General features: G+C 41.2%; 1 protein-coding gene and 1 long non-coding RNA gene across 4 annotated transcripts in view; one reads left to right on the forward strand and one right to left on the reverse strand.

The window, feature by feature from the left end:
* UNC5D (unc-5 netrin receptor D) overlaps positions 1–15715 on the forward strand; it is a 397571-nt gene that overhangs the window by 154316 nt on the left and 227540 nt on the right. For both annotated transcript variants that reach the window (XM_075207473.1, XM_075207472.1), the window contains exon 2: positions 1417–1635. In XM_075207473.1, the coding sequence (XP_075063574.1) occupies positions 1417–1635 (219 nt within the window). The remainder of the gene's footprint in view (positions 1–1416; positions 1636–15715) is intronic.
* LOC142151632 (uncharacterized) overlaps positions 1–15715 on the reverse strand; it is an 82891-nt gene that overhangs the window by 6932 nt on the left and 60244 nt on the right. The gene's annotated exons all lie outside the window — the stretch shown is intronic.

Genomic DNA, 15715 nt, shown 5'->3' on the forward strand with positions numbered 1-15715 from the left:
CTGGATATTAGGACTAGATGAAAGGTCTGCATATCTGGACTTGGTGAGAGGTCTGTGAATTAGGACTAGATGAAAGGTCTGTGTGTTAGGACTTGGTGAGAGGTCTCTGTCTTAGGACTAGATGAAAGGTCTGCATATTAGGACTAGGTAAGTGGTCTGCATATTAGAACTAGATGAGAGGTCTGCGTATTAGGACAAGGTGAGAGGTTTGCAAATTAGGAGTAGGTGAGAGGTCTGCGTATTAGGAGGAGATGAGAGGTCTGTGTATTAGGAGGAGATGAGAGGACTGCATATTAGGAGAATGTGAGAGGTCTGCATATTAGGAGTAAGTGAACAGTCTGCATATTAGGAGGAGGTGAGAGGTCTGCGAATTAGGAGGAGGTGAGAGGTCTGTATATTAGGAGTAAGCGAACGGTCTGTGTGTTACGAGGAGGGGAGAGGTCTGCGTATTAGGAGGAGGTGGCATGTTTGTAAGTTAGAAAATGAGAGGTCTGTATTCTAATGTCTCTCTTTTAGGCCCATTTGAGAGGTCTGTGTATTAGGAAGAGGGGTGAGGTCTGCATATTAGGAGGAGGTGGGAGGTCTGCGCATTAGGTGGAAGTGGGAGGTCTGCGTATTAGGAAGAGGGGGAGAGGACTGCGTATTAGGAAGAGGGGGAGATGACTGCGTATTAAGAGGAGGTGGGAGGTCTGCATATTAGGAAGAGGGGAGAGGTCTGCATATTAGGAGGATGTGAGAGGTCTGCATATTAGGAGTAAGCGAACAGTCTGCATAGCATATTAGGAGGATGTGAGAGGTCTGCATATTAGGAGGATGTGAGAGGTCTGCATATTAGGAGGATGTGAGAGGTCTGTATATTAGGCGCATTTGAGTGGTCTGTGTCTCAATGTTTGTATATTAGGAGGTGGTCAGAGATACGTGTCTTGGTATTAGGAGGAGTGGAGAGGTTTATGTATCCTAATGCTTGGGTGTTCGGAGGTGGTAGAAGGTGTGCCAGAACTACCACCGGAACAGCCCTTGTGGCTGCTTTGTGGCTGACTCTGAGGTGAGCTGGGCAATGTCGGTGGATCCACTCTGGAGGCCCCTGCTCTGCTCATGCATGGGAGCCAGGCATGCTCAGAGGAGCAGAGTGGAGGACTTCATAGTGGAAATACTATGCCCCTGGTAAGAAGTCTGTGTATTGGTTGGAGTTCTGTGTCTTTTATTCTGATGTCTGTGTATAGGTGACTGCTCTGTTTTGTAATGTTAATGTTTTAGGAGATTTGATGCCTGTATTTCAATGTAAGTGTACCAGGAGGAAGTGAGGGTCTCAGATATTTTAGCAGCATTTGACTAATTAATTGCATTTTTTTTTTATTGGCATGAAGAAAGACAGATGTTATTATTTTAACCAATTTTCTCACTTTATGCTGCCAGGAAACAACAATGGAGAAGCCATGCCAGAATCCCTGCCTTCAGCCCCAGGTACCCTTCCTTACTTCCAGATGGAGCCTGAAGATGCCTACATCATCAAGAGCAATCCCATCAACCTCCGCTGCAGAGCTATGCCTGCCATACAGATCTTCTTCAAGTGTAATGGAGAATGGGTTCATCAGAATGACCACTGGTTCGAGGAGAGTATTGATGAAGGCTCAGGTAAAGGTTGCTTCCACGGGATGGCTGCTGAGTTGGAGAATGGAACACATCTCAGGCTATAGAAGTAGAACTTTGCTAATTCATCAAGTTTAACACAAAATAAGCAGTATTTCTGTAAGAGAAATAATATGTGTCTTCAAGACACATATTCTTGTATTGTATAACTATTTCTGTCTTGTAAGAACAGATGTGCCTGGACTTACTTCTGAAACAGGTACATGGATCCTTGATACATATTCAGTTTGGAATACCGATACTACACATTGTTCCTATGATGTATGTTGTTAAAGAGGAGAACCCGAAAGATGAATGATATAGAATACACCATGCTGTGTGCTACTTTCTCCCAGTTAACAATCTCCTGCACATGAGTAACTGGGAATGTGTCACCGAGCTGCCTTAAAATAAATTCAATTAAACAAAATCTGACGTCCGAGCATTGTTCAGCCGTCTGCGAGATTGACAAGTGAACATCCTTGCTACGGCGGTGATTAACGAGGCAGGCAAGTTTCCTACCACGTCAGAAAGTTAGTGTTGCCGAATTAACTTCTGCCTTACTAAAAAGTCAAGGAGGGAATGTTGCAATGCAGACAGGTGTGAGAGTGTGACCATCGCATGCGTGGATGCTGTCAAATCACATGAAATGATTTTAGTGAAGTAAATACGAATGAAGAATTATATGTGCCAGGGGCCTGATTCATTAAAGAACTTAAATTAAGAAGTTTCTTATTTAAGTCTCCTGGACAAAACCATGTTACAATGCAAGGGGTGCAAATTAGTATTCTGTTTTCCACATAAGTTAAATACTGACTGTTATTTCATGTAGCACACAAATACTTGATAGCTTATTTGTACACTGAAATTTAAAGTTGATATTTGTGTGCTACATGAAAAAACAGTCAGTATTTAACTTATGTGCAAAACAGAAAACTAATTTTCACCCCTTGCATTGTAACATGGTTTTGTCCAGGAGACTTAAATAAGAAACTTCTTAATTTAAGTTCCTTAATGAATCAGGCCCCAGGTGTTTATTTGTGCGAGATATGTTAAGGATGGTCAGTAAACATGATTGCTGTATTAATTAAAATACAGTGGTAACATGTTAAATGAACTTACTATTGAATTACAGTATTTTGAAATGTATTGTTTACGTTATTAGGTTATTTTTTTTTTTTTAATATGGACTTTTCTCCTACACATAGCGGAGGCAGCCATATTGCGGACTGAAGCAATATGACAGCCTATGGGGTCACTAACAACATGAGTCACAGTGATGTCATTAGTTCCTAGTGAATTGATAGGTAGAATAAGGAATATTTCTCAGAGAGGCACTAGTTTCTAAAAAACTGATATCCTGTATACTCCTCGAAATGTCTGTCTCCACTGTGTGTAAGTGGAAGGTATGTTTAAATGTTCAGTATAACCAAGGTATCTCCTTACATAGAGACGTCTGATGCAATTATTGAATATCAAAATGCATTTAGAAAATCATCATCATCATCAACATTTATTTATATAGCGCCAGCTAATTCCGTAGCGCTTTACAATTGGGAACAAACATTAATAAAACAATACTGGGTAATACATACAGACAGAGAGGTAAAAGAACCCTGCTCGCAAGCTTACAATCTATGGGACAATAATGTTTTAAGCAAATAAGTGGTATTATCTGTCAAAACAAATATATAGAATATTCTGCGCTAGACCTAAATAGTGAAATAATGATGAAATGTCCTAATATGGTGATATTTATCATCAGTTGATAAAGTTGATAAAGATAAATATCACCATATTAGGACATTTCATCATTATTTCACTATTTAGGTCTAGCGCAAAATATTCTATATATTCGTATTATCTCAGGTTGGACTATCCTGATATTCCGCTGCTTTCACCTATCTACATCCGTAGTGCGCTTCCCCCTTTCTGCTTATCTGTCAAAAAGACAGGACATTTCACCCACACCCTATCTGCCTTTCTAGAGGCTCTCCAAAATCTGATTTTTGTCTCTTGCCTACCTGCCCCATACCTTTCTGTCTTGTCTCACCTGCCTTCCTCTTGCCTGCCGGCTCTCATTTGGCTCCCTCATGTCTGCCATCCTTTGCCCCTTCCCATGTTTAAATGTTCAGTAAAACCAAGGTATCTCCTTACATAGAGACGTCTGATGCAATTATTGAATATCAAAATGCATTTAGAAAATCATCATCATCATCAACATTTATTTATATAGCGCCAGCTAATTCCGTAGCGCTTTACAATTGGGAACAAACATTAATAAAACAATACTGGGTAATACATACAGACAGAGAGGTAAAAGAACCCTGCTCGCAAGCTTACAATCTATGGGACAATAATGTTTTAAGCAAATAAGTGGTATTATCTGTCAAAACAAATATATAGAATATTCTGCGCTAGACCTAAATAGTGAAATAATGATGAAATGTCCTAATATGGTGATATTTATCATCAGTTGATAAAGTTGATAAAGATAAATATCACCATATTAGGACATTTCATCATTATTTCACTATTTAGGTCTAGCGCAAAATATTCTATATATTCATATTATCTCAGGTTGGACTATCCTGATATTCCGCTGCTTTCACCTATCTACATCCGTAGTGCGCTTCCCCCTTTCTGCTTATCTGTCAAAAAGACAGGACATTTCACCCACACCCTATCTGCCTTTCTAGAGGCTCTCCAAAATCTGATTTTTGTCTCTTGCCTACCTGCCCCATACCTTTCTGTCTTGTCTCACCTGCCTTCCTCTTGCCTGCCGGCTCTCATTTGGCTCCCTCATGTCTGCCATCCTTTGCCCCTTCCCATGTTTTGGCCCCCCGCATTGTCTTCCGCCACACCAATCCCCTCCTCTCTTGTGTGCTTCCACCATGTTTACCCTCATCTTTGCCTCTATAACGTCTGTCCCCCTTGTCTACTGATTGCCCCCTCTTGGCTCCCAACGATCTCTAGCAGTTGGTACCGCTACCATCCATATTTATGCAAAATAAGTGCTTGGTTCAAAGTAAGCAAAATGGATTTTGATATAACAATAACTGCTAGTGTAACTGTTTTATGTTCTGTACTTACAGTATCCTTTGTATCTAAAACAATGCAACTTGTTCAAGGTCACAGAAGCAGATAATGGCTTCTCGGTCTCATTGTTCAACTTCTCACCACTTCACCATATCTAACCTATCCACCCAGCTGGGGTTGAGCTACCACAGCTGTTTAATAAGGCATGATGGGCGTTGTAGACCAATCAGTGATCAAGGACACTTGTTGACCTTGACAGGTTCACATCAATGTGTCGTCCTCCGACTATTTTTCATACTGCCTTTTCTTTTTTTTCTATAGTACTCAAAGCTTTTCAATTACATTGCATCCATTCAGCACAGCATTTTGGCAAAATAAATGGTTAACAGAGCTAACTGTAAACTAAACATATTAAGAATCTGTAAGTGACAGAACCCATTCATTATAGCACAATGGCATGCACGTCTTTAATACAATCCTTTCTACCTCAGTATAATTCCTCTGCATTCTATTTTACCATGTTCTTCCTCCCCTACCTTATCATCAGACGTGGGGTTGCTTAGCAATAGTGTGACTAAAATCATCAAAGAATATTCACAAACTATATCAGGTTGTTTCATCTAGATCTTTTTTCACCCTGCTCCATAGAATATAGATAAGAAAATATACAAAGGGTTGCATCTAGAAAAATTCTTGCAACCCCTTTAGCATTCAGTGGCATTAGTCATGCCAACAATAACAAAAAGTAGATAATAATACAATATAATACAATAATACAGTAGACATTGTTTATTAACCTTTAGGTAAGGTAACACAGAAAGAGGAGTGCCGATATACAGGGAGCACAGCCTGAGATACTGGTAAACCAAGGAAAACACAAACTAACTTTAATCACTTATTAGATATGATAAAAGTTGATTATGTTAGACTTGTTCAGAGATTTATTAAAATGGTGAGGAAACTACTTCCTAAATTGTAATGGTTATCATGATAAGTAAGGCAATCCCCATCCTACTTCCTGGCACTCTCAGTCACGTGATAAATAGGGTTTTGCAGCCAGGGATGTTTATGCGCTTGTTAGGTAAAGTGCTGATGTTTGGGATAGAATTCAATATTTTATCTTGGTACGTAAATCACTGCAAGCAACAAGTAAATCCAGCATTTGACAGTAATAATTATTTACATAGTGCCTTTAACTCAATAGGACTAGAAGCACTTTATACTGTTGCAGAAGGTAACAAGGAAATGCTGCTCACTGACTTGATGTCAGCTGGTCCTTTTGTGGCAGTGCTGAAATGCAGTGGAAATGTTGTTTTTGGGATCAAGTTTATTGTCATGGCAAAGAGGGACTTTGAAATTAATTGCAATTTATCTGATCACTCTTCATGACATTCTGGAGTATATGCAAATTGACAACAGAAAAACTGAGGCAGCAAACTTTGTGAAAAATATTATTTGTGTCATTCTCAAAACGTTTGACCATGACTGTACATTTACCAAGCAATGCTCCAGTTGTCAACTCCCCCAGCTACTCCCTTCACCCTTGTAACCCTTGTCACCCTTAACCATCTTGGCCAGCAAATTCATACATCTCCTTGTACAACTCCTGCATTCGTAGAAAAATCAGTGCAATTGGAATAGGCACTGCGGGAGAAACTTCCATAAATGGAGCGTGAACTAGTGATAAGGAACATTTTTAAAACTGGTTTGCAAAATTTCACCTCGTTCCACATTTGGCCTCAAGTTTCGCCAGTGGAATTTGGCCTTCAGTATTCCCAGTCCTATCCCAAACCGCAACACACAGCATAATGAATTTTCCACCATTGTCCTGACTCTTCTCAAAATCTATAAATTAAATGTGAAGTCACAAATACAGTGCGGAATGGCGAAGCAGAACTCGAAGATTGTATTACCGGAACTTTACATCTTGGCGAAACAGACTTTTCTGTTGCGAAATTAGATTTGCATATAATAAGATTTGCTTACACCAACATTCCAAACCGCATTGATACCTGTTTGATTTTGCCAAATAATTTGAATCACACCTCAGTTTGGTATTTACAAATATTATTCCCGAAGGCACAAACACACGAACTACACTGAAAATTCATTATTATTTCTTGGAATATAAAGGAGGCAAGTTTGCATGAATTTGCCTCAATCATTTCTATTCTGTGTGCTGTATATAACATGCAGTCAATTTCGTTGTATAATTTAGTACTTTATAATGTTACCCCAGAGATTTTCCCTCGTATCTCCCAAAGCAATGTTTTTGCAGCATTTATTTTCCAGACAAACATGCTTACCTACTGAACTTTGTTGAAAGTCATTTACATATGGTTAGAATAAAATCTGCCTTTCACAGCATGTAGCATTTTATAATGAAATACTGTTTAACTAAAAATAATTAAAAGAAATGATAGCATTTGGAAAGACAAAAACATAATGGGAGACCTTTATGAAAACGGATACAGTTTACTGTGCAAAACAAATGTGCTATAACACCAAGGGCTAGATTTACTAAGCTGCGGGTTTGAAAAAGTGGGGATGTTGCCTATAACAACCAATCAGATTCTAGCTGTCATTTTGTAGAAATTACTAAATAAATGAAAGCTAGAATCTGATTGGTTGCTATAGTCAACATCCCCACTTTTTCAAACCCGCAGCTTAGTAAATCTAGCCCCAAGTGACCAATCAGATGTTTTCTGTCATTTTTCTATTACAGTTTAAAGATTGTGTTTGCACCCTTTTGTACCTGAATAACTAAATATGAATTAAACCATCCCTCCCAACCACCCCGATTTAGGCAGAAGAGTCCTGATTTGAGGCTCTGCCCGCCATCCCAATTAATACAGCTTTGCCCCTTGGTGGGAAAGTTGGAAAAGATTCTGTTCACTGCTGTTTTGCATGGCATAACAGCTGTGAACGGGTACCAGTACGCACGGCAATAGAGGTGTGCGAAGTGGAAGAAAGAACAGGCAGCCTAGCGCATTTAAAGCTCTAGGAACAACCCCGGGATGAGGCCATGCACCAATCACAATGTGCTCACGCCTCCGCCATAATGTGGCGACACCCTGTCCTGATGCTGCCTACCCAAATTTTTGACTGTATGATTAAACTGCTTCTTTTTGATTCGCTGAATAAATCACTACTTTGTCATTGCTTGGCCATGCTTGCCCCAGCCATTCTGCACTTCATAAATGAAGCCCATACTGTATCTGCAATATGGAGTAGAATTAGGAATAGCAGTCGTTACAACTGCTACCAGGCCCACAAACTCTGGGGGGCACATGTACAACTGTTTGCTGCCAGGGCTATGGCTGCTGGTTTCTTTCCAGCTCCAGGTGACTGTGGAAGCACCAGTATGCTGTGTTGATCAATTATAGGAGACCATATATTTGGAGAGCCCCCAGCAAGGCAGACAGCACTGATGAAATATTTACGTGTGCTATATAATTTCACGTGTGCACAGGGCTGGTGATAGCATTTTGGGCGCCCCCTGCAAAAATAAATTTGCTCCCTCCTCTTTTATAAAATATTTGTGCATTCAATAATGCTTTTTCTTTTAATACAAATCATATAATACACTTTAATAAAGAGAGTAATACAAATAAATACATTAAACAGCAAACACATATTGCTATATATTAATTATATAAATGAATTCTTTGTAATGAGATTTTACATTTTTGGCTAATTAGTTTGGTTGTGCCCCCTCCTTCATCACACTGTGCTCCCTTTTGATCGCACTGTGCCCTTCATCATCACACTTGCCCTCTCCTCCATCACCACTGCTGCCCTCTCCTCCTTCATCACCACTGTTGCCCTCTCCATCACCACTGCTGCCCTCTCCCTCTCCATTACCACTGCAGCCCTCTCCCCCTCCATCACCACTGCTGCCCTCTCCTCCTTCATCACCACTTTTGCCCTCTCCCTCTCCATTACCACTGCTGCCCTCTCCCTCTCCATTACCACTGCTGCCCTCTCCCCCTCCATCACCACTGCTGCCCTCTCCTCCATCACCACTGTTGCCCTCTCCATCACCACTGCTGCCCTCTCCTCCATCACCACTGCTGCCCTCTCCCCCTCCATCACCACTGTTGGCCTCTCCATCACCACTGCTGCCCTCTCCCTCTCCATTACCACTGTGCCCTCTCCCCCTCCATCACCACTGCTGTCCTCTCCTCTCCGTCACCACTGCTGTCCTCTCCTCCTCCATCACCACTGTTGCCGTCTCCATCACCACTGCTGCCATCTCCCCTCCATCACCACTGCTACCCTCTCCTCCTCCTTCACCACTGCTGCCCTCTCCCTCACCACTGTTGCCCTCTCCATCACCATTGCTGCCCTCTCCCTCTCCATTACCACTGTGCCCTCTCCTCCTCCATCACCACTGCTGCCCTCTCCTCCTCCATCACCACTGCTGCCCTCTCCTCCTCCATCACCACTGCTGCCCTCTCCTCCTCCATCACCACTGCTGCCATCGCCACTGCTGCCCTCTCATCCTCCATCACCACTGCTGTCCTCTCCTCTCCATCACCATTGCTGCACTCTCCTCCTCCATCACCACTGTTGCCGTCTCCATCACCACTGCTGCCCTCTCCTCCTCCATCACCGCTGTTGCCCTCTCCATCACCATTGTTGCCCTCTCCCCCTCCATCACCACTGCTGCCCTCTCCCCCTCCATCACCACTGTGCCCTCTCTCCATCCATCACCACTGCTGCCCTCTCCTCTCCATTACCACTGCTGCCTTTTCCTCCTCCATCACCACTGCTGCCATCTCCTTCACCACTGTTGCCCTCTCCCACTCCATCACCACTGCTGCCCTTTCCCACTCCATCACCACTGCTGCCCTCTCCTCCTCCATCACCACTGTTGCCTTCTCCATCACCACTGCTGCCCTCTTCCCCTCCATCACCACTGTTATTTATTTATTTATTTAACTTTCTATGACCATATTTCCTTCTCTTCTGTCTTTGCTTCTTCTCGTCCTTTTTGTCGGTGTGCTGGCTCCTCTCTGTGCCGCTCCTCACTGAGTGTCGGGACGTGTTGACGTCACGCCCGACAATCAGTGTGAACATAGCAGAGGGGATGGGGAGGCGGGCGCAGCACCGCATACAGGTATTTTTCTTTGGTCATTGTTTTACATAACTTGGGTAGGAATTTATATTGAACCTGTCAGTCTTTCACAAATAAAATTAAGCTTTGCAACAGAATGTTAAAAAACGGTAATGATTGTAGTAATTACTGTCTCGTTTCCTTTATAAAGAAAAAGGTCACAGTAATCTATCTCTGTAAGTGACTCGAATGCTTGCCGCGTTTGTGCCCACCCCCCACCATTCATACAATGCCACCGGGTTCACCGCGAGTCTGAGAAAGAGGAGACTTCAGAGTCTATGCTTAACTCCCCAACCAGTGTGATATTTCTCAGTTCTGAGCACTCGCGTAAAGATAAATGTCCATTTCCAGATGTATTCAGCACGATGAGGCGCTCAGCCTGTAAATGGATTTTTAAATTGCTGGGGGCAATACATGCAGGTTAAATCTGTTCCTTTTGAGTAGATAATTTTATAGAGGAAAACAACAGCGGCACTGTGTACGCACAGAGCACTTAGCACTGACTAAGGAGCATGACAAAAACGGGCCTTACTGACATCTCTGAGGGCTACCAATTAACGTCTCTTCTTGTAACCTTTGCGTATGGGAAAGCTAATGCCAAAAAGCAAAAATTAGCCACTAATGGAGGCCAATCAAAAATGCCATTTGCAATGATAATCCCTATGCAGCGAGAGATTTTTTATATATATATATATATATATATATATATATATATATATATATATATATATATATACACACACACACATATCCATACATTCATTCAAATGGACAGCAGCACTGCTGCTGCTTGCTGATCAAGGCTTGAGGGCTTACGCCTACAGTCACTGTGAGGAGCACTGCTACACAACAGTTGGACAGCACATCCACAGAGAACATACATGATCATTTTGAAGGTGAAGATATTCCTATATGGAATATGACAGGGAGCCAAACACATTTTCATAGAGAGGGGGAAGAAACCTCCAATCATAAAGCTCTTATCTGCTTTAAAATTGTGTTCCCACTGTATGTGCAGATTTCTGTGACTTGAAGCCTTGAACATTAACATGCACAAGCTTGCTATTCAGTGAGCCTTGTAAACTGCTGTGAGGACTGGAGACACCGCTCCATTTATCATCCCGTGCCTTCAGAGCCCCAGCCAGGTGCAAAGGAGGAAAACACATTTGGCAAGAGAAACCCCAGCACGCGGCTGCTGATGGACATTTCAAAGCAGAGATAATGAGCAGGAGATAAGGGGATTATGGGAACATATGTTGGGAAGAAGCTATGTGACTATTAAACACCAGGTTTAGGCCAAGCAAGGCTGTTGTCCACACGCAAGATAAAGGCTCGTTTTTTTTCTAGTTACAGGACTGAGGCTTTATCATCGATCTTCCATTCTCTCTGCAGCTGAAGGGGCCACGGGTACTGTGTGCAGCAAGGGGATTAAACAGAAAAGTCTTGTATCTGTTTATTAAACCTACCTGTTTGTGATACCAAGATCCTAAGATGTGCCAGCAAAGAGAGGTGTAGTCCAAAATTATATATATATCTCTGGCACACGAATAAATCACAGAAAAGGTTGAACAGAAGAATAATGTAAAACAATGGAAACAAAAGCAACCTTTGCATATACGTAGGATAAATCTCAGAATATCATTTTTCCTCTTTTTATATCAGTAGGTTTTCAGGCTAACTGTGCAATATAAAATCTTTTAATATTCTTCCCAGAATTATTTAACCTTAAACTTTATTATATTTGTCCATTTAGCTTTTAAATTAAGGTGCCCAGTATTTCTATCAGGAGAGATGGACTATCATAGTGATTTTCAGTGATCTAAAGGACATAAATAGATATCGGACAGTGCTGTCCTTCCTGTGTAGAGGAATGGTTCGCATGTATGGCTCATGTGTGTTGTGATGGCATGTAATGAACCGCGTTTCTAGAGAGAATAGAGATGATGCCATGAGGAAATGAGATTTTTCTGGTACCACTGTAATGGCAGGACTGAAATAATAAATGACACACTAGCCAGTTAATCTTCCCAGCTCCACCTGTACAGTTGCAAATGAAAAACAAGTTGAACGTATGAACTCTCTTTCATATAGAGCTGAATCTGACACCACAATCTTTCTACAGCAGTTTGATAGACATCTCCCATCTCCTCTCTGTGCTGGCTGGGTCCCTGTTCCTTATACAACCCTTACTTTGTGACCTCATACCTCTCTTCACATCATGAAACTGCCCATGTCTCATGCAGTCCTGTCTTTATGTGTACAATTACACAAATGGACAGATCGATACCTCCCATTAAACCAGGATACCCGTTTCCTGAAATAATCTGTGCTGTGGCAAACATTTCAATGACCTGATTGGCTACTGGTTCCACGCCCACTTCAAAAATGGGAGATTTAAAGATACAACAACATAGAGATTAGTGTATAACGTTATTCAGTATTTAAAAAGTAGCAACATGTTTTTGGCTTTTCTCACCCACTTGTGAGAAAGTGTCGGGGCTGGAGAAAAAAACTATTATTCATAGGGGGGTATTCAATTGACGTCGGGATCGCCAAAAATCCCACGCTCGAAAAATATTACCGTTATTACGGTAATCCTGCGTGGGAAAACCGTTAATACGGTAATTTACTCGCTGGATTTCAAGCTGCGAGCTGAAATCCAGCAAGTTATTACCGTATTAACGGTAATATTTTTCGAGCGCGGGATTTTCGGCGATCCCGCCGTCAATTGAATTACCCCCCATATAGTTGATTTATAAGGTTCTACAGTGACAGGCAGTGGGGAAAACAGGACACACATAAAACATAGACTGACAAGGTAGACACAAGTATAGGAAGGTTAAAAACAGTTAAGCAGTTTAACCAGTGATTCTTCCAAACCATCCTCCTTCGTTCTGGTACAGTTAGAGTCTGAGGAATATCAAAATGAATGGTGTCTTCAGTATCTCTCCGATCTCCCATGGAATTAAGGAACAAGGCTCCTTGGGTACTGGTCCAAAGATCGTTATTATTATAGCATTGTTATAAAACACTTTATATGTTCGTGGAACTCTATTTTGAAGTTCCATTCTCAGCATTCTGCATCCTTTACAATGAGGAGAATTTCTTAATAAAATTTCACTGAACTTTTCTCCTCATAGTTGCCAATGGTTACTAACTTCCAGGGACTGTCCCAGAATTAATACATTTATTCCTGGTAATTTGTGTCCCTGGATATAACCCTGTTTTTCAGAATTAATCAGCTGCACAAAAAATGTCCTATTTTTTTGCATGTTCGGTTCAGGGCCTCAACTAGAGTCGGGCATAAGTCCAACGCTGAAGTGCAATTGTCCTTTTCCATATGGCACATGCATAGGCAAACCGAGGGGTGGTTTCCTAGTGCCTGGAAACCCCCTCCAAGCCTAGGGCACTGTGTAATTGAAGTGGCTGGACTGTGTCCCTGCTTCACAGGGCTCTGCTCGAAAAGAGAGAGAGCTGCATGCACCTAACAGTAGTGCACGCAGCATTGCCCATGTATATTATGGGGATAGGGAGAGTTGGAGAGCAGCCAAGCACTCTCTAAAATTATAGCCACGCCCCCATGCATGCTGGTCACGCCCACTGGTGGCGTGGTGTGGAAACGCCCCTCTGCAACTCCTGCGCTTGCCCCTAACATGGGCAGGAGAATGGCAGCGGCTCAGCAGCAAAGTGTGAAAAATGTTTTAAAATGTTGGCTACTATGTTAACAGGACAGAATAGATCAAGTCTACTCTTCTGTAAGACTCAGACACACCCTTTCTCTTCTTCTCCACCTATTATTCATAAATAAAAAATTTTTTTACCACCATTCCTCCAAAAAGCAACGGACTAAGGACTACCCCCCAATGCAAACACATAAGCAGTTTATTGAGCTTATTGATGCTGCTATATAAAGGGGCAGGTATATATATATATATATATATATATATATATATATATATATATATATATATATATATATATTCTTACGCATATTTTACTATCTAATGATCATACAAGCTGCGAAACTTGGCTAGTTGGAAGTTACCAGTACTTTGTACTATAACTATGCACTATTAAAGTATTAGCTGTATAACCAATAGATAACATAATACACACCCTAAATTCCTTCTTTCATACACTACACTAATTAAATCTCATTAATGCTTTGATGTAACCATGTAATTACAAAATATCTATAGTAAGGCTTTATTTCCACCCTCACCCCATAAATTCCTGTATTTGTGTTCCTATTTTTGCTTTATACGTTCTCTTACAGCGTATGATAATTGCTTTTACTGTACATATCTTAACACAATTTTACAATTGGAAAATAATAAATATGTGATTGTTATGGCCACTGAAAGCTGCAAACAAATGAACCCCCTCCTGAGAAAATAGCATAAATAAAATAAATAATATAATATATTATAAACATATAGCTTTTTTCTATAGCTGTGATCCAGGCTTCCCGCAGCCGTAGAACTTAATTGTCGCAGTGAGCACAGAGCAATGCACACTAGGCTGTATATCACACATCTTACTATTATAGAAACCAACCTGTGAGCTTTAATATTAATCAGATTAATGCAGTTACACACCTGAGGTGATTCAGCTGCTCGGTACCTGTGTGTGTCTCCAAATTTGTGGGCAGCACGGCGGCTCAGTGGTTAGCACTTCTGCCTCACACTGGGGTCATGAGTTCGACTCCCAACTATTGCCTTATCTGTGTAGAGTTTGCATGTTCTCTCCTTGTTTGTGTGGGTTTCCTCAGGGTGCTCCGGTTTTCTCCCACACTCCAAAAAAAAAAAAAAATACTGGTAGGTTAATCCACTGTTAATATTTATTTTTTTATAGAAAAAAATTCTATACCAGCAAGAAAACCTGAATGGTTCATGAATCTATGTATGAACCATGGGGTGCTAAATAAATCAGACATGTAATAGTACAATACAAACGGTATAGAGCAGCCCGTGTTGTCACCATTAAGGCCTCTGACAGTCACCAGCATTTCCCGTTTGAAGAATGACCTATAATCTTGAAACACCAGTAGCTAGAGGTTTCTGGGTATTAGCATTTTCTCTAGTGTATAAAGTAATTCATCTAGAGTCAGGGATGTTGAAAGTATCTTCACAGTTGTATAGATCACTACCTCTGTGAGTCACATATGATATACTATCACAGCTGATACCTCAAAAGCAAATAAGGATTTTAAAGTGTAACCATTCCCTGTACACAGTGGAGGCAGCCATTTTGTTTGCTGGATTAACATTCTTGCATACCTCCCAACTGTCTCGATTTCTGGGTTGCAAAAGGGGTGGCGTTAAAAATGCGGGTGGAGTTTTATTTTAATTTGCTCATTTGTGGGTGGAGTTTAGGTGGAACCAGGGCAGCGCTTCTTTTATCCCGATTTTGTGATTCTAAATGTGGAGAGGTATGTTCTTGAGAATATGACCAATCAAGTCCCCCAGTGTTGTTGGTGATTTCTAGCGAATTGACAAGCTGCATTGTTATGAATATTGGTTCAGCAAACAAAATCGCTTCCTTCATGTTGGCAAAGGGTACACTAACTAGCCTCTAAACCATTTGGGTACCTTACAGCACAGTTGGAGAAAAAATTCTCAATTATACCCATAATGGTGCTGAATCCAGTGAAAACCTGAACAATTTATATTTTAAGGGCATATTTTAATATTACCCAATTTATGTTATCATGGAACATCTACTGCAAAGTTGTGGATCCGCAGTGGTTCTTTATGTGCGCAAGTTGCCTTCTGGACTGACGCATTTCACTTTCCTTGGAATTGCCCCTGGGAAACGGAGTCTGTGACTAGATCAGCAGATTTAGGAAACTGCAATGAGCGGAAAGAAACATCACTTCAAGTCCAACCGGCTATCACTTTAGAAGTGTCAACTTTTTTAATTAAAACT

Source organism: Mixophyes fleayi, chromosome 4, assembly GCF_038048845.1.
Source record: "Mixophyes fleayi isolate aMixFle1 chromosome 4, aMixFle1.hap1, whole genome shotgun sequence".
NCBI classification, from domain to species: Eukaryota; Metazoa; Chordata; class Amphibia; order Anura; family Limnodynastidae; genus Mixophyes; species Mixophyes fleayi.